We start from the raw sequence: 20,597 nt of genomic DNA, 5'->3' as shown, positions 1-20,597 counted from the left end.
CCCTTTACCCCCAGCAAGCTGGATACTCATTTTACCGACCTCGGAAGGATGGAAGGCTGAGTCAACCTTGAGCCGGCTACCTGAAACCAACTTCCTTTGGGACCGAACTCAGGTCGTGAGCAGAGCTTGGATCGAAGTACTGCAGCTTACCACTCTGCGCCATGGGGCTCCTTGAGACTCCTAGAGAAAAGTAGGGTATGAAAACCAACTTCTTCTTCTGCATTGTACAACTGTCCACACATTACAGTGACCATATATACATCTGTTGGTAAAAAAAGAGCCAACATTCATTTGCTTTGCAACTGAAACCAGAGACACCTGTATTAATGTGCGGTTTGTATCACAGGTTCAGCTGTGATTGTGTCGAATGTAACATGAGAATGACCCTGTGTCTGTATTAAAAACAATCAAGGGTACTCTGTTCAGGGACTGAACATGTGTTCACTGTAACTTGTGAACAGGGCTGGTATGGTAAATCCAAGGATACCAGAGATATTCAGAGGAGAAGCCGTCATCAAGGTGACTTAACAGAGGTGCCAATTTTGAGGATTCCATGTCCTCCTTACACGGCCAGTGCGTTCATTTTTCTCCTCCTCCTCCCCTTCATCCACAGCATTTGTAAAAACAATCAAGAGTTTCCAGGGATCATGAGTGGAAGCCGTGGCAGCTGAAAAGATTTAGCTTTGAAAGAGCAGCCAATCCGCTTGGATAGCAACGCTCACAGCCTGGACTTCCAATGCAATACATTCCTTAGGAAAGTGAAGCCCACCCATTTTCTCCTTTCCTCAAGCCCCCATGGGGACTCTTCTTGCCTCTGGGATGAATGTGATTGTAATGTATGGGCATCAGTTAAGACCATAGCGAAGGAAGCCCAGGAGCTTGAGTCCTGGGCGAAGGATCCTAAGCCCTGCTCGCATGATTGGCCACAGCCAACACATCCTATTGGCCCTAAGCCAGGTCATGCTATTGGTGACCTGGGGGTTGTTTTCCCCCTATCACGGATCAGGGGGGGAGCGGCCACCTGGGACCAGGGGAGCATATAAGCAGGGCCAGGTTGTCTAGTTCCCCAGTTCCATCTGTTATTGCTGAAATCAATAAAGCTGTGTTGTTGTTGGAACTCCGTCTCGACCTCGTGTGTCCTCCCCACGCGGACTTAACAGTGGCGACGAAGGCTGGTAGGCAGTCCGGCTTGCTACCGAAATCACTCGCGCTGAAATCTCCTGCGAGTCGCCGCGACTTCACGGTGCCCGGTAGGCAGGCCGGCTTGCCCTTGCTGAATTCACTACGACACACCTGAGACGCAACACTTCGCTGACATGGCTACCCGGGGGTCTCTGGAAGAATTCGACCCCACCAAACCGGGCGGCTGGAAGAGCTACGCGAGCCGGCTGGCCTTCTACCTCGACGCCAACGATATCACCGATGTCGGGAAGAAGCGCTCCGCCTTCCTCAGCGTGTGCGGGGCCCAGACCTTCGACCTCGCTCAGTCCCTGCTGGCTCCCGCCGAACTGGAGGAGACGCCATTTCCGGCGATCATGGCGGCGCTGGGGAGCCATTTCAACCCCCAGCCAACTCGGGCCACTCGCCGCTTGGCGTTCCACCTGCGGGACCAGGGACCAGGGGAATCGGCAGCTGCATACATTGCCGCTCTACGCACGGCCGCCCGTTCCTGCGAGTTCCCAGACCTCAACGACCGGCTGTGCGACCGCTTCGTGTTTGGCCTGCTGAGCGACAAGTTGCGGAGCCGGCTCCTCGCCAAGAAGGACCTCGCGCTGACTGCAGCCATCGAGGAAGCCACCGCGGCCGAATCCTCCGCCCGGCCCGGACGTCTGGGTGACCGGGCCACACCGATTCCCCGCGATCCGGTTCCAGTCCACCACGAAAGCGCCAGCGATGCAGCCTCCAGCGACGAGGACGAGGCTCACAAACTGAGCGACCGCGGGGCCTCTCAGGGGCGCCGGGCTCGGGGCACCACAGACCGACCTTGCGCGAGCTGTGGCGGGCGACACGACCGCCACTCCTGCCGGTTCCGCGACGCCTCTTGCCGGGCTTGCGGCAGGGTCGGCCACATTGCCAAAGTCTGTCGCTCGGCGCCGAAGGGTCGGTCCTCGCGCCCAGCCAGGAAAGACGGCGCCCCGCGCCCCACCCACGACTTGGACGCTGACGAGCCCTCCAGCGGCCGCCGGGGTCGCCGCGATACCGAGCTGCACAGCGTCTCCCTCCACAAGGTGCACGGGGCAGACAAGGTCGCCATCGTCATCAAGATCGGCGGTGCGCCTTGCGAGATGGAAGTGGACTCCGGGTCGGCTCTCTCCATTATATCGATGGACACGTACCGCGACCTGGGCCGTCGCTCTGCCTCCCTCCCCGAGCTGCGTCCATCCCGCGTCACCATTTGGGACTATCAGCGGCGCCGGGTGCCGGTCCGGGGGGAGGCCCGCGTACCCGTTCAATTCCGGGCCCGTTCCGGGTGCCTCCGCCTCATCGTGGTCGAGGGGCCTCGCGCGAGCCTCCTGGGGCTCGACTGGTTTCCGGCGCTCGGCCTTCACATCGGCGGCATCCACCACATCAGCCAGGCCGCCCTCAACGACGTTTGGGCGGAGTTTGAGGACGTGTGGAAGGGCCCACTGGGCTGCTACAAGGGGCCGCCGGTCCGCCTGCACGTCAACCCCGCCGCTGCACCCATCCGCCTCAAGCCTCGCCGCGTCCCCTTCGCCCTCAAGCCCCGGATCGACGCGGAGCTTGACCGTCTCGTCGCTCAGGGGGTACTGGTACCGGTCCCCAACGCCCCCTGGGAGACCCCAATTGTGACGCCGCTCAAGCCCAACGGGGACGTCCGCATCTGCGCGGACTACAAATGTACTATTAATACTGCGCTGCGGCCGCACGCCTACCCCGTGCCCGTTGTCAGCCACCTCCTGGCCTCCCTTGCTGGGGGTCAGGTGTTTGCCAAACTGGACCTCGCTCAGGCTTACCAGCAGCTGCCCGTGGACCCCGAGTCGGCTGAGGCGCAGACGATTGTCACTCACCGGGGTGCCTTCCGGGTGACGCGCCTACAGTTCGGGGTCAGCACGGCCCCGGGCATCTTCCAGAATTTGATGGAAGACCTCCTGAAGGGCTTGCCTGGCGTCGTCCCGTACTTCGATGACGTCTTGATTGCCGCAAGCTCCGAGGACGAGCTCCTGGATCGCGTCCGCCGGGTGCTCCGCTGTTTCCGAGATGCCGGGTTGACGGTCAAGCGAGAGAAGTGCCAGCTGGGCCTGCCGCAGGTGGAGTTCCTGGGCTACTTGATCGACGCAGAGGGCATCCATCCCACGCCCGACAAGATCAAGGCGATCCACAACGCCCCGCCGCCCCAAAGCAAACAGGAACTCCAGTCGTTCCTCGGCCTGCTGAACTTTTACCACGCCTTCCTCCCTAACAAGGCGTCGGTTGCCGAGCCGCTCCACCGGCTCTTGGACAAATCCTCCCCGTGGGCGTGGGGTAAGTCGCATCAACGGGCGTTCGAGGCTACCAAAGACCTCCTGTCTCCCTCCAGCTTGCTCGTCCATTTCGATGAGAAGCTTCCCGTTGTGTTAACATGCGATGCCTCGCCCTACGGTGTCGGAGCGGTTCTGAGCCACCAGCTGCCAGGCGGTCGGGAGGCCCCGATTGCCTTCTACTCCCGGACCCTCTCCGCTGCAGAGAGGAACTACGCGCAAATCGACCGGGAGGCGCTCGCCGTCGTGGCCGGCGTGAAGAAGTTCCACGACTACGTTTATGGCCGCCCCTTCTCCATCATCACCGACCACAAGCCACTTTTGGGGTTGTTCGTGCCGGATCGTCAGACACCACAAATCCTGTCCCCCCGCATGCTCCGGTGGTCGATTTTTCTCAACGCCTACGACTTCCGGCTACTGCACCGCCCCGGGTCCAGCATCGCGAACGCCGACGCACTCAGCCGTTTGCCGCTCAAGGACTCCGACCCGGACCCGTCCCCGGCCTACAACGTCATGCTGCTGGAGACCCTGCCTGAACCGCCTTTGCATGCCTCGGACATTGCGGCTCACACTGCGAAGGACCGCACCCTCGCCCGCGTTTTGAACTGGGTGGGGAAGGGGTGGCCGGCGGCCAGGCCGGAGGGCGAATTCAAGCCCTTTTTCACGCGGCAGCATGAACTCTCGCTGAACAAGGGGTGTCTGCTCTGGGGGAACCGCGTCGTGGTTCCAGCCAAACTGCGCACCAAGGTCCTGGACGCCCTGCATGCCTGCCACCCAGGAATAGTGCGCATGAAGGCCCTGGCGAGGAGCTATGTGTGGTGGCCGGGCATAGACGCTGCTGTGGAAGAGTGGGTGAGCCGCTGCCAGCCGTGCCAAGAGTCGCGGCCCGAGATGCCGCGAGCCCCGACCCACCATTGGGAGTCCACCCACAAGCCCTGGTCCCGCCTCCACATCGACTTCGCCGGCCCGTTCCAGGGCAAAACTTTCCTGATCGTGGTGGACTCCTACTCCAAGTGGCTGGAGGTTTCTGATGTATGCTCTATGACCTCGCGAGTGGTGGTTCGAGAACTGCGGAAGCTTTTTGCCACCCATGGGTTGCCAGACACGGTGGTCTCCGACAACGGGGCCCAATTCACGTCCGCGGAGTTCCAAGAGTTCCTGGCCAAAAATGGAATCCGCCACACGACCTCGGCCCCGTTCCACCCTGCCACTAACGGACAGGCAGAGAGAATGGTCCGCACGACCAAGGAAGCGATGCGGCGCATTGAGCGCAACGACTGGGACAGGGGGCTGGCAGAATTCCTCCTGTACCAGCACACCACGCCCAACTCCACCACCGGAAAAAGCCCCGCGGAGCTCCTCATGGGCCGCCGGCCAAAAACGCCACTTGACCGGCTACACCCCGACCTTGCGCCAGAACGCCCTCGCCACCGAGAAGAACCAGCAACCCCACGGGTCGTGGAGCAGGATGCCCCCGTCTATGCCCGTAACTATGGAATGGGCCCAGCCTGGATTCCGGCTACCGTGCAGGACGCAACCGGCCCAGTATCCTATCGGGTTGCCACCCCCGAGGGTCGAGTCCTCCGGCGACACATCGATCAGCTGCGCCGCCGACTGGCTGACGAGCCCGACCGCGCCGCTGCCACAGAAGCTCCAGAGCTTCCCAGAGTGCCGGAACAAGCCACCCCAGGGGAGAGCGAGCCGAGCAAGGAGCGCCTGTCTGCCGGCATGCACAGAGAGCTCCTGGAAGCCGTTTCTCCCACCTCCTGCGACCCCGGGCCGACTGCTGCCACAGACGCGGCCCCACCACCCACAACACCAGTTCTGGTACCGCGTAGGTCGCAGCGGTTACGAACACGACCCCGCCACCTGAAAGACTTTGTGTGCTCGTGAGTGTTTGGACTTAGGGGGGAGGGGTGTAATGTATGGGCATCAGTTAAGACCATAGCGAAGGAAGCCCAGGAGCTTGAGTCCTGGGCGAAGGATCCTAAGCCCTGCTCGCATGATTGGCCACAGCCAACACATCCTATTGGCCCTAAGCCAGGTCATGCTATTGGTGACCTGGGGGTTGTTTTCCCCCTATCACGGATCAGGGGGGGAGCGGCCACCTGGGACCAGGGGAGCATATAAGCAGGGCCAGGTTGTCTAGTTCCCCAGTTCCATCTGTTATTGCTGAAATCAATAAAGCTGTGTTGTTGTTGGAACTCCGTCTCGACCTCGTGTGTCCTCCCCACGCGGACTTAACAGTGATGATTCTGCTCTGCTGCATTCTCCCCCCACACACACACACCTCCAGGGCAAGATGTAGGAGCCAGAGAGCAGCTGCAGAAGCTCCGTACTTAAGCTGCATCTCTTAATGCTTCCCGGGACAATCGTTTGCATTTTATAGAGGGCTGATGCTTCGTGTTGTTTTTCTAAAAGGTCTCGAGGAAGCCCTCTCTTCTGGAAGGCCCACAAAGCTCTCGTGCGCCTCCCCTAACGCAAGCTGCAGCTGGAGCTGTCTGTCCGGAGAGCTGTGTCACTTTCACAGGAGGCGAAAGAAGATTTCCATTGGCCTGAGGGAGTGCGATTCTCAGGTCTTCGCTGGCCGCCTTGATTGGCGTTCCCATTTGGCAGTTCAGCAATATGCTACTATCCCATCTGGTTCTGCGGTGCTCTGAAAGCCCATGTAAATATATCATACTCTTACACATTGGCGCAGTCCTTCAGCCATGGATGAGTGCCATAATCCTGGATGTTCAAGGCTCCGTACTCCTGGATATGCAGACTCTCTCTGCAGTTTCATGACTCTGTTTTATTTTGCTGTTTGACCCTTTGCTTGTGCCAGGGAACAACAACTTGAAAATATAAACACTGTAAGGAAGAGAAAGCAGACACATGCAAAAATGGAAAGGACAGACAACTTTGGATCAGGAACAGTCCAGTCCAGAGTTGATACGGAGACCTTCAGTTGTCCTTGGGACTTCACTCTCCATTTTCATGGTCACTTTTTATGAAGCATTTTGTTCCAAACAACACTGGAAACGTAAGCGGCGAGGATCATTAATCTTGCACGAGAACTGCCAATACAAACATCTGACAACAGGATAAAATAATATCTCATTATAACAAAAAAGGAGGAAGAAGGGGGGGAATATCCACTCAGCTACTTTCTGCAGAAAGTGATGTCAACTGTAAAGCGAGCGATATATTCTTTGTATTGGAAATTAAAACCTCATGAACTCTCGGTACGAGGCCGAGTGAAACCATGCTCTTTTAGAGTAGACCCCAAGGGATGCTGAATATTATTTCCTGGTTTTAATTTTAAAGTAATAAATAAGTGCAAGTGATGGCCGGACACCTAGCAACATCAGCTGATGCCTACAAAGCCGGTCCAGGCGACCTTTGCATTTGAATGGGGATGTCGGCCGTTTTGAAAGGTTTTCCTACTTTATTATGTGGTTTGATAGAGATGCAGTTCTGGAAACAATAACCAACTGTAGCTGCAACAACCAACAAGCTGTACTTTTCCCAAGTCATTTCGGTCACTGGATTGAAGGGGGGGTGGAGAGACCCTTTCCCTACAGCATTATCTCAGTTTCCAAAGCTTCGCTTCGGCTGTGCAGATGATCAGTTGATGGGCTGTAAATTATACTGCTAAAAATCAAATTATCTTTTTCAATAAGGCAAGAAGGAAAACATGCAATGGTTTTAATATACGAGCCAGTTAAACTTGTGGCCTTCGAGAGCTTGCAAAATGTGGACAGTTTTGCTCAGATCTCAAAACCATGCCAAAGGAACCCCCCTCCCCCAAATTAGTAAATAACCATCTGGTCTGGTGGCTCAACACCTCCCTCGGCCATAAATCTCAATCTCAGCGACATTAAGTGGGGTATGTGCTTGGCAAAAGACGCTCCACCTTTGGATAATGGATAAACAAGGTCAGTATTTTTTATTTTTTTTACAAAGATGGTTTTCATTGCTAGATGTAGCTGATTTTGACAGGGAAACTCAAAGGAGGCACCATAGGCCCTGAAGGATAAAGCTCTGAACAATATTGGAGAGTTTCTTCTGGAATTGGACTCGTTCTGCCTCCAGAAGTGGTATGAACACACTAGGGGAGCAATCCTAAGCAGGTCTACTCAAAAGTAAGCCCCATATTATTCAACAGTTTACTCCCAGGAAGAGTTATTAGGATGGCACTGTATACGGGCTGAATAATGAATATTCGACCATTTTCCCTGGCAAATCATATGGCTCATTTGCTCAGCTAACTTGTTTGGTTTTGGTTCCCCAAACCAAATTTACCTGGCCTGGAACCAAGATCACCTAGATAAGACTTTTTTAAGGCTATCCCTGTGATTTATGGTGGAGCTGGCTGACAGGACACTGAATTCTACAAATAAAACACACAAAGAGCCGGGTTTGATTTCCATGGGCTTTGAAGGGTCTAACTTTGATTAGGAGTGTCCCATAAAAGTCCTGTCTCCCAAAGTTTCCAACCAGATGCCATCAAGAAGCCCACCCATAGGACATGAAGGAAATAATGCCCCCTGTTGACTACTTGCTGCCTTCTCCAGCAACTGATATTCATTGGCATACTGCCTCTGAAGATGGAGGTTCCATTTAATCATTATGGCTACCAGTTCCTCTGCATAAATGTATCTGGCTCTTTTCAGAGCCATACTGGTGACCATCACTACATCCACTGGCAGCGAGTTCCACAAGTCAATTATATGTTGTTGGAGGAACAACTTTCTTTTGACTGTCCCGTCATTTGTAGTTTTACAAACTTGAGTCAGATTCTTTGGTTAATGGAGTTAAAGCAGCAAGTCAGATTAGGGAAATCACTTTGAGTGTTGCTTTTTACTGGGTTGCAATGGAACACACACTTCCTGGCACACAAACACCCCTGACTGGGGTGAAATTTTTAAGGATAGCACCCCTCGCCCAAGGGATCCTTCCAAATTTCAAGAAGGAAAGACAAGATGTCCCCATTCTAGAGGCAATTAGAATTCTCCATAGCAGAGAAGGATAACTGATATGTGAAGATGGTTTTACCTCCTTTTCCAGCATTCTCTAGCAAGGAATGAGAGACTCCACAATAACTGTTAGAAAAGAAGGGGCTGTGGCTCAGTGATAGAGCATCTGCTTGGCATGCATAAGATCCCAGGTTCAATCCCCGGCACTCCCAGTTAAAGGGACTAGGAAAGTAGGTGATGTGAAAGACCTCTACCTGAGACCCTGGAGAGATGCTGCCGGTCTGAGTAGACAATGCTGACTTTGATAGACCAAGGGTCTGATTCAGTACAAGGCAGCTTCATGTGTTCAAGGTTTCCAGGTGTTTCTGAATGTAAAAAATAATTTAGTTCAAGTTTGGAATATGCACTGTATTTTCAAATGTCAGATGTCAATCAGTTAAATTTCGGACTGCACATCCTTAGTTAGCAGTAACACTGCTACAAACAGTGCATATGCATGTGTGAATCCTCCCTAAGAAGCAAAATACGTCACACTCAAAAGCAAGCAACCATGCCCTGATGAAAAATTTTCATGAAGGAAGCAGAAGAAAAAGAGCTGGTTTTTATACTTTGGGTTTTTCTACCTTTAAGGAGTCTTAAAGTGGATTACAATCACCTTCCCTTCCTCTCTCCACAACAGACAACCTTGTGAGGTAGGTGGGGCAGAGAGAGTCGGGACAGGACTGTCGACTAGCCCAGCTGGCTTCATGTGGAGGAGTGGGGAATCAAACCTGGTTCTCCAGATTAGAGTTCGCTGCTCTTAACCACTATGCCACAGTGGCTTTCAGCAACTTGGTGAGGCTCCAATTTTGAGCAGAGGAGCGAAGCAGGGGAAGGAAGAGGAACAGACATCTAACTCTTTCTACAACTGTTATTTTCTTGCTCCAACCCTGGCTGCTTATCACACACACATACGGACACCCCAGTTCTCGATGCCACTTTACCCTTACGCGTAGACATTTGAAACCTCACAAGAAGAAGAGTAGCTAGGGGGAGGGAGTGTGGGGGTGCATCGTTCCTCAGCAGCTTCTCTGTTCAAAATCGCTGCCTCCCAAAGCTGCTTTTCTTGAGGTGGGGGGGGGGAGTCAGAGGGCGCATGGCTGTCTACCTGCGCCTCAATTAAACAACACTGCATGGGCATCGATGAATTTCAAGAGATTCCAAGAACATTTTGCTGTTCCCCATCATGGTTTGGTTCACAAAACCTTGAACACAAGACCCTGGTTTATTTTAGCCATGCTTAGCTTAAGAAACCAGGATTCAGCTCACAAATGTTTGCTCAAAACCCTGTTTGCTTTGGCAAAAGCCAGTTTCAATTGATTGCCTTGGTCTTGTAGCCAGGGAGAGCAGTGCCAGCGAACAAGGTCAGAGTAAGCTAGGATGTCCCCATTCATACTTTCCATTGAACCATAGTTAGATAGATTTACTAAATACACTCATTGATCAGCATAACAATAAAAAATTGAACCATCCTTAAGATTGAACAGAGAAGCTGCTGAGGAACGATGCACCCCCACACTCCCTCCCCCTAAGCTACTCTTCTTCTTGTGAGTTTCAAATGTCTACGCGTAAGGGTAAAGTGGCATCGAGAAACTGGGGTGTCCGTATGTGTGTGTGATAAGCAGCCAGGGTTGGAGCAGAGAAAATAACAGTTGTAGAAAGAGTTAGATGTCTGTTCCTCTTCCTTCCCCTGCTTCGCTCCTTCTGCTCAAAATTGGAGCCTCACCAAGTTGCTGAAAGCCACTGTGGCATAGTGGTTAAGAGCAGCGAACTCTAATCTGGAGAACCAGGTTTGTTTCCCCACTCCCTACACATGAAGCCCAGCTGGGTGGCCTTGGGCTGGTCACAGCTCTCTTAGAGCTCTCTCAGCCCCACCTACCTCACAGGGTGTCTGTTGTGGGGAAGGGAAGTAAGCTGGCTTGATTCTTCCTTAAGTGGCTGAGAAAGTCAGCATATAAAAACCAACTCTTTCTAAAAACACTTGGCAGGCACTGGGATGGGTGTCTGTGGGCACTGTGGTGCCCTCAGGCACCCATGTTGGGGACCCCTGGTTAAGAGCAACTGAGGTTAATAAGCCAACTTCAGATCACGGCTCACAGATCCTTGTTACAGGAACTCTAACTAGCCATAGTTACTGGAGTGACCCATGCTTAGATGATCACATAACCATTAAATAATTAAACCATGAGTTTGTGTAATGTGTGAACTGAGCCAATTCCTTTGCGGTCTTTGAGACTGAAAGCAGCCAAATCTATTTTGGACTGCTTTGGGGGTAAAATTCAGCAGCCGGTGTAAAAACACATGCAATTTTTTTCACCATAAACTGGAGAAAATTGCTAATCTTAAAAAAAACAAAAATATCTTGAAAATAGCGTGGAATTTTTATGATTGGTAATTTATCTCCTCACCCAGGAGCCCCTCTTTTTCACAATGGAGTCAACAGGAAGGCTGCTTTAGTCATTCTTTTCAAAAACCGAAGCCCTCTTAAATTAGGTTGTGCGTTACCAGACAGCTTGAGATAAGCGCTCGGCCTTTATGTGAGAGGTTGTTGCCCTGCCAAGGTTGAAGCAGGGGCGCAGTTAATCCACAAAATATTTCTGGCAGCAGCATGCAAAACGGTTGCAGGATTTCTGTATTTGAGAATGGGTCCAAAACTGATAGGAAAAGACGTGAATGAGAAAATTCTCATTGATTGCTGTTTGCTTTGGCTGACACTTTTGGGCGCTGGTCCAGAAAGCAGCTACAATGGACTTTTTCAAAGTTTCTTAGCAAAACAAGCCAGTGTTGAATGGAAGGGCAAACTGAGGATCAGATTCCCAATTACATTCTATTTCATTCACACGATTCAAGCTGTGCGCATGTGTGTGTGCTGTCAAGTCACAGCTGACTTATGACAACCCTGTAGGTTTTCAAGGCAAGAGACTTTCAGAGGTGGTTTGCCGTTGCCTGCCTGTGAATGGGCTGAGAGTCCTTGGAGAACTGTAACTGGCCGAAGATCACCCAGCAGGCTTCATGGGGAGGAGTGGGGAATCAAACCTGGTTCTCCAGATTAGAGTCCGCCTCTTAACCACTACACCACACTGGCTCTCAATAAATATGTCCCATGAGGTCCCACCGAAATATGAACTTGGATCACTAGATTGACATTAGTAATTATTATATCCAGAAGTGGGGCAGCTGTCAGGATCTGCGTTGGGGGAGAAATCTCATCCCCGCCACTGGTGGTCCTCCCCATGCTATCTCCACTTGCCCTCCTTCTCAACCTTTCACAGTACCCACAGCTTCTGCCTAGGGTTGCTAGGTCCCTATTCGCCACCAGTGGGCAGGGGTGGGGAGGGCAGGGGTGGGGAGGGGAGGGACTTCAGTGCCATAGAGTCCAATTGCCAAAGCGGCCATTTTCTCCAGGTGAACTGATCTCTATCAGCTACAGATCAGTTGTAATAGCAGGAGATCACCAGCTAGTACCTGGCGGTGGGCAACCCTAGAGAAAGAGAGGAAATGATCTTCTGCATGAGTCCTGGGGTGTTACACAAATGTGACTCAAAAACGTCCAGCTGCGAAATGTTGAAGGTATGCATCAAATCCAAATAATGGTTTCAAATTTGGGGCGTCCATGTTATTTCAAAATTATTAACTTGTTTTCATCGCACATGTGTCAGCAAAAATCAGTGTCAGGAAATCAGAACCTGTAATACATAGGAAAACAGAAGGGAGACAGATTTTCCTTGTGGATATTCCCCCCCCCCCCCACAAGCTTCCATTCAAAGCTGGTTATCCTGATGATTTTACATTGCTTTGGTTTGAGAGCTCTCCCATATATAAGCAAATGGATTGCTTTAGTTTCTGGGGGGGGGGGAGTTTGAAGCCCTGATTTTATGAATTGCAAATACATCTGGCCCCAGGTTATGTTTTATCCTTTTCCTTTGGGATCTCCCTAAGATGGAAATTAAACAAGTCACTCAAAATGCTGAACAAGTTTGCAGTTGTACTACGTTATACCGGAACCTGGGACAAAGAACGGTTTAACGGCTCCTCGTGTATGAATTTGCCATGCTTTTTTTGACTGACGTTTGTAGAAATATTCACCTGATCCTTCCTATTTATTCTGAAGTTTTCAGGGTCGTCAAGGCAATGCCCATCAAATCTGATAACAATTTTATGATTTACAGAGTTTAAGCCAGTCAAAGCATCAAAGTTGTTTTTTTTTTTACTGGAAATGTTAGCGTCCCCCCCCCCCCATGCTTACATTGTTGGCTCCAATGTTTTTTCTCTAATCTCGTAGAACCGTAAGCAATGTTAGCAAAAGGAAAACAACTGAACGTTTGTAAAATCAACGGAAGTGCATTTCCCTCATCTACAGTTAGATTTCCAAGCTGTGAGTCCAGCTCCAAGCTTTTATCGACCCTCTAGAGAACTAGAGTGTCAGACTAGAACCTGGGAGATTTCAATTCAAACCCCCACACTGCCATGAGACTCACTGTGTGGCCTTGGAATAGCTATTTTATCTCAGCCTACCTCACAGGGTTGTTGTGAGGATTAAAGCAGCGCTACATAAGCTTTCCTGAGCTCCTTGGGGGGGGGGAGTGTGTGAACTTGATGCTAACTCTTCCAGCTCTTGTGCCTTTACCAGCAGCCTGGTGAATGAAAATTTCCTCACCTCCAACCTGGTAAATTCTGCCTGATAAGCAGAATCTGCTAAAAAGTAGAAGCCCAGTCAGAAAAATAAGTTGGCAACTCCAAATGCTAGATTACTCCAATGAGTTCTCAATGTTCTTATGCAGCAGCAGTTTTAAAGGGAGAATCTGAGGTTGCTGCCTGACATGCCAACATGAAGAAGAGGAGGAGGAGGAAGAAGAAGAGTTGGTTTTTATATGCCGACTTTCTCTACCACTTAAGGAAGAATCAAACAGGCTTACAATCACCTTCTCTTTCCTTCCCCACAACAGACACCCTGTGAGGTAGGTGGGGCTGAGGGAGCTCTAAGAGAGCCGTGACTAGCCCAAGGTCACCCAGCTGGCTTCATGTGTCGGAGCAGGGAAACCAACCTGGTTCTCCAGATTAGAATCGGTCGCTCACGTGGAGGAGTGGGGAATCAAACCCATTTCTCCAGATTAGAGTCCACCGTTCCAAACCACCGCTCTTAACCACCACACCACGCTGGCTCTCAGGACGAACTTCTCTTGTATTGTCTTGCCCGCCGGTTAAGATCCCATTATCATGGCCGACTCTTTGTGCTCCCTCATGGAGAGATGAGATGGGTGGGAAACTGAGACACGGCTTTTTCTGGTGGTGGCAACTCACCTTGAAATGCTCTCCCTCTTGAGATTTGCCTTTGTAATGAGAGATTCCTTCCAGCATCCAGTTAGAGGACCTGAACTAAACACTTTTAAAGCCATTGCCTATGTGAAACTGTTAAGCAGAGTACTCCAGGATTTATCTATTAAGGAGTGATTAACAACCTTTAATTCCGATAATACAAAAAATAAAAGGGGAGAGTTCGGTGCTTTGAACTTTTAACAGCAAACCAGGTGGGAAACCTACAGAAATGTTTATCTTTTATTAAGAAAAGAGAGTGTTCTCTTGATTAAGCAAGACAGAAGAAAATACAGGCATTAAGTACAGGCAGTAAAATAATTACTGTGATGATAAAATGTTAAAATTATCAAAGTTCCTAGTGTTGCTTAATCATATTGTAACAAATTATAGTTTTAAAAAATCAAATCAGTTTTCAGCTTTTTGTCTCACTGCTTTTAGGGAATATGAAAAAGCCCAAGTTACTCACCAAGAAGTCTCACCAAGTCTTCTTTTGAGACTTTGATCCAGAGAAATCTGGTTTGCTTATCACAGTAGTGAATATTTGTAGAAAATATCGATCATAACTAAATATGAGATAGTTAACAATAAGTGCAAAGAAGCCAATCAGCAGGTGCATATGAATGACACCTAATATAGCAAGGTAAGATGGCCGATTTCAACTCTTGTGTGCGTGTGTAAAGTGCTGCTTAGTTGCAGCCAACTTATGGCAACCCAGTAGGGTTTGCAAGGCAAGAGACATTCGTTCGGAGGTGGTCTGCCATTGCCTGCCTCCGCATGGGCTGAGAGTTCTGCTCTATCACTAAAGAAGTGCTTAGAGAAGTTTGAAAAAGCCCTTTCCTTATGCAAACGCCTCTTCTCCGTTTCCCATCCTCCAAAATTTCCATTATAGCCTCTAGTCATTCAAAGTGGGCAGCGAAAAGAAGTAGCCAATATTAAATGCATTCAGCACTGAACCCCCCGGGGGCAAATATTCAGAGGGCACTTCCCCCCCCCCCCCGCAAGAAAATTCCTTTAAAATGATTAATTTTATGCCAGTTTCTTTGCAGGCCTCTGTAACTTAAAAGGGGGTGAGGTGTCAGCATAATTTGCTAGGCTTCACATTTGAGGTCAGGGTTGCCAACCTCCATGTGGTGGCTGGAGATCTCCCAGGGTTACAACTGATCTCCCCGTGATAGAGATCAATTTCCCTGGAGAAAATGGCCACTTTGGAAGGTGGACTCTGGTATTATTAGGGTTGCCAGGTCCCTTTTAGCCACTAGCGGGAGGTTTTTGGGGTGGAGCCTGAGAAGGGTGGGGTTTGGGGAGGGGAAGGTCTTCAATGCCATAGAGTCCAATTGCCAAAGTGGCCATTTTCTCCAGGTGAACAGATCTCTACCGGCTGTAGATCAGTTGTAATAGCAGGAGATCTCCAGCTAGTACCTGGAGGTTACTAAAGAAGGAAGAAAGTACCCAAAAACAAGTTGCTAACAAGTAGTGCTATATTACAACAAGTGATGTGACGAAATAGGACAAACATACACCAACATATGTACATACACCTACATGGTATGAAGACCAAAGTATCAACACCTGATATGAATATCAACACAGCAAGTCATCAAGCAATATAAACACAGTTCAAAAGGCAAAAGCCTTTGGTAAGTTCAAATGGGCAAAAAGCCGTTCCAAGGAAGCAGTGAAGGCTTGAGTCCAGGATTGATAATGTGGGGGTCTTCAGGACGTGTTATCCAGATCAATTTGACACGTTTCGCTTTTGGCTTCATCAGCCCAATGCACAATGCAGATAATTACAAAACCATAGTAGGAGAAAAATTTGAGGACCATGAAGGTTCCAAGCAGATCTTTAAAGTTGATATTCATACCAGGTGTTGATACTTTGGTCTTCATACCATGTAGGTGTATGTACATATGTTGGTGTATGTTTGTCCTATTTCGTCACATCATTTGTTGTAATATAGCACTACTTGTTAGCAACTTGTTTTTGGGTACTGTCTTCCTTCTTTAGTAATTATCCTTACAGTACCTAGCCTCTTTTGTAGTTTAGTACCTGGAGGTTGGCAACTCTAGGTATTATACCCCACTGAAGTCCCTTCTCTCCCCATACCCTGACCTCCTCAGTCTCCACCCCCCCAAATCTCCAGGTATTCCCAACCCAGAGCTGGCAACCTTATTTGAGGGATATTCTACTTGAGGCTCTTGGCTACAGCTTTAGCCATCACAAAGACCTAATAGTATACAGTGGCTTTTCTGTGACAGTTGGAGGACAATTATAGAGAAGTCTTCCAGAGGTGGCTAGACTTGCAGCTAGGAGGGGGAAGCTTGCACTTGGTGGGGTTCTTTTCATTATACCATCTCTAGTAACTGCTTTTCTGGCTTGTGCAAAGAACTGGCTCCACTCACAGGGAATGAAGAATTTCTCTGGTAAATTAACAGGGACAGTTGAAGATATGAAGCTGCTGAATCAGATCATTAGCCTATCTTGAGCGCCAGCATGGTGTAGTGGTTAACAGCGGTGGTTTGGAGCGGTGCACTCTAATCTGGAGAACTGAGTTTGATTCCCCACTCTTCCACATGACACTAATCTGGTGAACTGGGTTGGTTTCCCCACATGAAGCCAGCTGGGTGACTTTGGGCTAGTCACAGCTCTCTTAGAGCTCTCTCAGCCCCACCTATCTCACAAGGTGCCCGTTGTGGGGAGGGGAAGGGAAGGTGCTTGTAAGTAGGTTTGATTCTCCCTTAAGTGGTAGAGAAAGTCAGCATATAAAAACCAACTCTTCTTCTTCAATACTGCAGCAACCCTACAGGCTCACACAGACAAAAGCCTTTCCCTGGAGATACTAGAGACTGAACCTGTGCAAAGCATATAGAAGAAGAAGTTGGTTTTTATATCCTGATTTTCTCTACCTTTAAGGAGTCTCAAACTGGTTTACAATCACCTCCCCTTCCCCTCCCCACAACAGACACCTTGGCGGTTACCGCACTTGTATTCCCAGCGATGTATTAAGAGTTTGAAAATGTTATAAAAAATACTGTTTGCACTTTGTTTGGCCCCTTTAGCTGTGAAGAAGTCTTCCAACCATTTATAAGCTGTGGCATCCAAAAACCCTTTTAAAGCGATGTTTTTTATAACATTTTCAAAGTCTTAATACATCGCTGGGAATACAAAGTGCGGTAAACCCCCTTACGTTGGTGGGGCTGAGAGAGTTCCGAGATAATTGTGACTAGCCCAGCATCACCCATCAGGTGTCATGTGGAGGGGCGGGGAATCAAACCCGGTTCTCCAGGTTACAGTCCACCACTCCTAACCACTACACCATACCACACATATTCTCATGTGGATTTTTATATAGCGGTGCCTCATCCCATGGGATTGTCTTTCTTTCTTTTTTCTTTCTTTCAGAATGATGTTAGCATTATCCTTTGCGACTTTTCCTCGTACAAACCTTGCTCAAATTAATGGGAGGTATTCGACTTGCCTTCATTTCATACATGGGAAGCATTCAATTGCCATTCATTTCCACAGGACCGGCACCGAGATGTTCTCAATAGATTGCAACCTGCATGAAGAGAAGGATTACAATCAGGGCTTTATGTAATGAAAATCTAAAGTGACTGAAAAATAAGCTATTTGCATTTTTGAAAAAAATCTGCTTCCAGCCCTGTTTGAACAAAAATGTTCCATCAGTCTCAATTTGGTAAAACCATATTGCGTACAAAGGTTTAATGAAACAATGTCCTTAAAAAAAAAAGAGCGCGATCAGGTTACATTTACAATGCTGGTTTAATTCAGTCCTTTTAAATCAAATTATGTCCGACTGCTTACCAATATCTGTGTGCTTTTCTTTTTGGAAAGAAAAATAAATGAAATGTACATATAAAGATCACAACATGATCTGTAGCCAACAGGAGAAGAGTCTGATGAGGTCGATACACTAAATTGGCCTGATTTCCGTTTCTGACAGTGATCTTCACAGGACATTTACAAAATATAAAAACAAAAAAACATGGGACTGTTTTGGAGAGATTTTTATTTATATGTTAAAATAGTCCCACCCCTCTTTGCAAAAACAGGTGTTGGTCCTTCAGTGGCTAGCAGTCGAATAATAAAACAATCACAACCGAATAATTCATCCCGTCTCAAAATAAATCACGAAAACTAAAACATGACAATTTAATTTACCACCAAGAGCAGAGAAAAATAGACAGGTCTTTGCCTGGCAACCAAGGCATAACCTGCAAAGTTGACTGTTGTGAGAATAAAATGGAGCTGCGAACATCCACATACGCTGCCCTGAGTTAGTTTACATGTCTTTCAAAACATGCACATCTCTCTCACACACAGTCATGTTTTAGTATGTTCACCACACATGCATATGAAACATGACACATTGCTAAAGGTGTGTTGTTAGCTCTGAGATTTAGGATTGCCAGGTCCCTTATTGCCACCGGCGGGAGGTTTTTGGGGCGGGGCCTGAGGAGGGCGGGGTTTGGGGAGGGGAGGGACTTCAATGCCACAGAGTCCAATTGCCAAAGCGGCCACTTTCTCCAGGGGAACTGATCTCTATCGGCTGGAGATCAGTTGTAATAGCGGTTGGTCTCCAGCTAGTACCTGGAGGTTGGCAACCCTACTGAGATAGCCAGCATGGGACAATCTCCAATTATAATGCACATTCGGGTCACTTTATTGTGCAATTCTGCAATTTGGGTTTATTCTTCAAGAAAACAATAACAGTGTACTCAATAGGAAAGTCAACGGCAGTCATGAAGTATCTAGCAAATGCTAGAAAAAAATGCCCCAAACATTTGCCTTCCATAGTTCTTTCTTCATATTTCACATCTTGATATTCTAAGCTAGCTCGATTCCTTATTCTGCAGGACAGCAATCCCCAACGCAGAGCCCACCAACACCTTCCCTGGTGCCCACCAAGCGTTTTTAAAAAGTGGGTGGGGCCAGGTGAGGCTTTTGCCCATCAAGACTTCTGATTGACCATTGGAGATTGGATTGGCTGTGCAGATTTTTTTAAATATTGCTTTGACAACAGCAGCTGCCACCACTGTACAAGGATCTTCACGGAGTGTCCAAAGCAGTGGTTCCCAAACTTTTCAGGCCACCCCCCCTTTGGTTCTACAACCCCAACGCCCCCTACCCTATAAAAAGCATGATTCAAAATAGGGGTTTGCATGACGCATTAAAGAAGATAATAACAATAAAATTTCTAAACAGTGACAATTAATTGCACTTCTATTCAAAATCAAATCAAAACTTTTTAGTTGAAATTTATTCAACAAAACTGATGGACTTGATCCGGTGGTACCAGCTCTTCAAAGTCTGGGGGGAAATTCTGATAGTTTCCATCAAATCTGCCAGCATGGTGCCATGGTAAATTAGTGAACAACACAGTTGAAGGGTCCCACCTCTAGTACCCCCCCCCCGCTGCCCCCTTGCCTCTCAGTGCCCCCCTAGGTAATCCCACCCACTCCAGAGGGTGGTACTACCCACTTTGGGAACCACCGGTCTAAAGGTACACTGTGGCAGTCATTTTGTGGCTGGTTCCACCTCCAGCAGCTATGGTTGCCAACCTCCAGGTGACGGCTGGACATCTCCCACTATTACAACTGATCTCCAGGCGATAGAGATTAATTCACCTGGAGATAGGGTTGCCAACCTCCAGGTTAAAACATTTTTGTTTGCCCAGACTTTGAACTGAATTTTATTCCACCTTTTAGCTAATCATTTCTGGGAGCAGGGGTGTGGGAGAGGGAAGTAGTTGTGAATGTCCTGCATTGTGCAGGGGTTGGACTAGATGACCCTGGAGGTCCCTTCCAACGCTGATTCTATGATTTTTATACTCCGTATGGATTTTACAATCTTCACTCCACCTTATTTTCAATTAGCTTGGATCTCTTTTCTTCTATTACAAGTTCAATTTATGCTTTCCTTGATTTTATGTTGTTTTATTAACGGTATACTGCTAGATTGGGATGGGTTTTTTTATTGCTGGTTTGGTTAGTTTTACTCAGTTGGTGGTTGTAATTTATTTATTTATTTACTCAGTGTGCTCCAGTAGAGGCCCCCCAAGTGGCTAACATTGTTCTCCTCTCCCCCATTTTTTCCTACCAAGAACCCTGTGAGGTAGGCTGGGTGGAGTGTGTGTGACTGGCTCGTGCTCAGCCAGCAAGCGTACATGGCATGAACTTGAGCATTCAATTATGTCTGTGTGTGTGTGTGTGTGTGTGAGAGAGAGAGAGAGAGAGAGAGAGTTCCCTTTGCTGGTTCTTGCCATGGATACACTGTGCAACTCTTAACACGTCTGTTTCTCAGCCATCCATAGGGTTGCCAGCCTCCAGGTGGGGCCTGGAGATCCCCCAGAATTACAAGTGATCTCCAGATCACAAAGATCAGCCCCCCCTAGAGGAAATCGATGCTTTGGAAGGTGGACTCTATGGTATTATACCCCTCTGAGGTTCCTTCCCTCCCCAAACCACACCCTCACCAGCCTGGTCCCCCTAAATCTCCAGGAATTTCCCAACCCAAATTTGGCAACCCTACCATAAAATGGTTCTCCATCCAAGGGTTATTTGTAAGGGTATCCACATTAATTCTGCAAAACTGTGCTACTTTCATATCATGTGACGAAGGGAGCTTTGACTCTCCAAAGCACACCTCAGGTGCTACTGGGCTCAAATCTAGCTGTTTTACGGCAGACCAACATGGCTACCCTCTGAAACTGACTATACTGGGTGATGATAGCACAGTTTGGTACAGACATCAGAATCAAACAGTTACACATTGGAAACACAT

General features: G+C 48.9%; 1 protein-coding gene across 1 annotated transcript in view; it reads left to right on the top strand.

Annotated features, from left to right (window-relative positions):
- Positions 1–1,316: 1,316 nt before the first annotated feature.
- LOC130485820 (uncharacterized protein K02A2.6-like) overlaps positions 1,317–20,597 on the top strand; it is an 82,791-nt gene continuing 63,510 nt past the window's right edge. The window contains exons 1-3 of the mRNA XM_056858965.1: positions 1,317–1,675; positions 2,213–4,280; positions 4,329–5,368. Coding sequence (XP_056714943.1) covers positions 1,317–1,675; positions 2,213–4,280; positions 4,329–5,368 — 3,467 coding nt within the window. The remainder of the gene's footprint in view (positions 1,676–2,212; positions 4,281–4,328; positions 5,369–20,597) is intronic.

The sequence above is a fragment of the Euleptes europaea genome, chromosome 13 (assembly GCF_029931775.1).
Source record: "Euleptes europaea isolate rEulEur1 chromosome 13, rEulEur1.hap1, whole genome shotgun sequence".
Classification (NCBI taxonomy): Eukaryota; Metazoa; Chordata; class Lepidosauria; order Squamata; family Sphaerodactylidae; genus Euleptes; species Euleptes europaea.
This window is presented reverse-complemented; position numbering and strand designations above follow the sequence as displayed.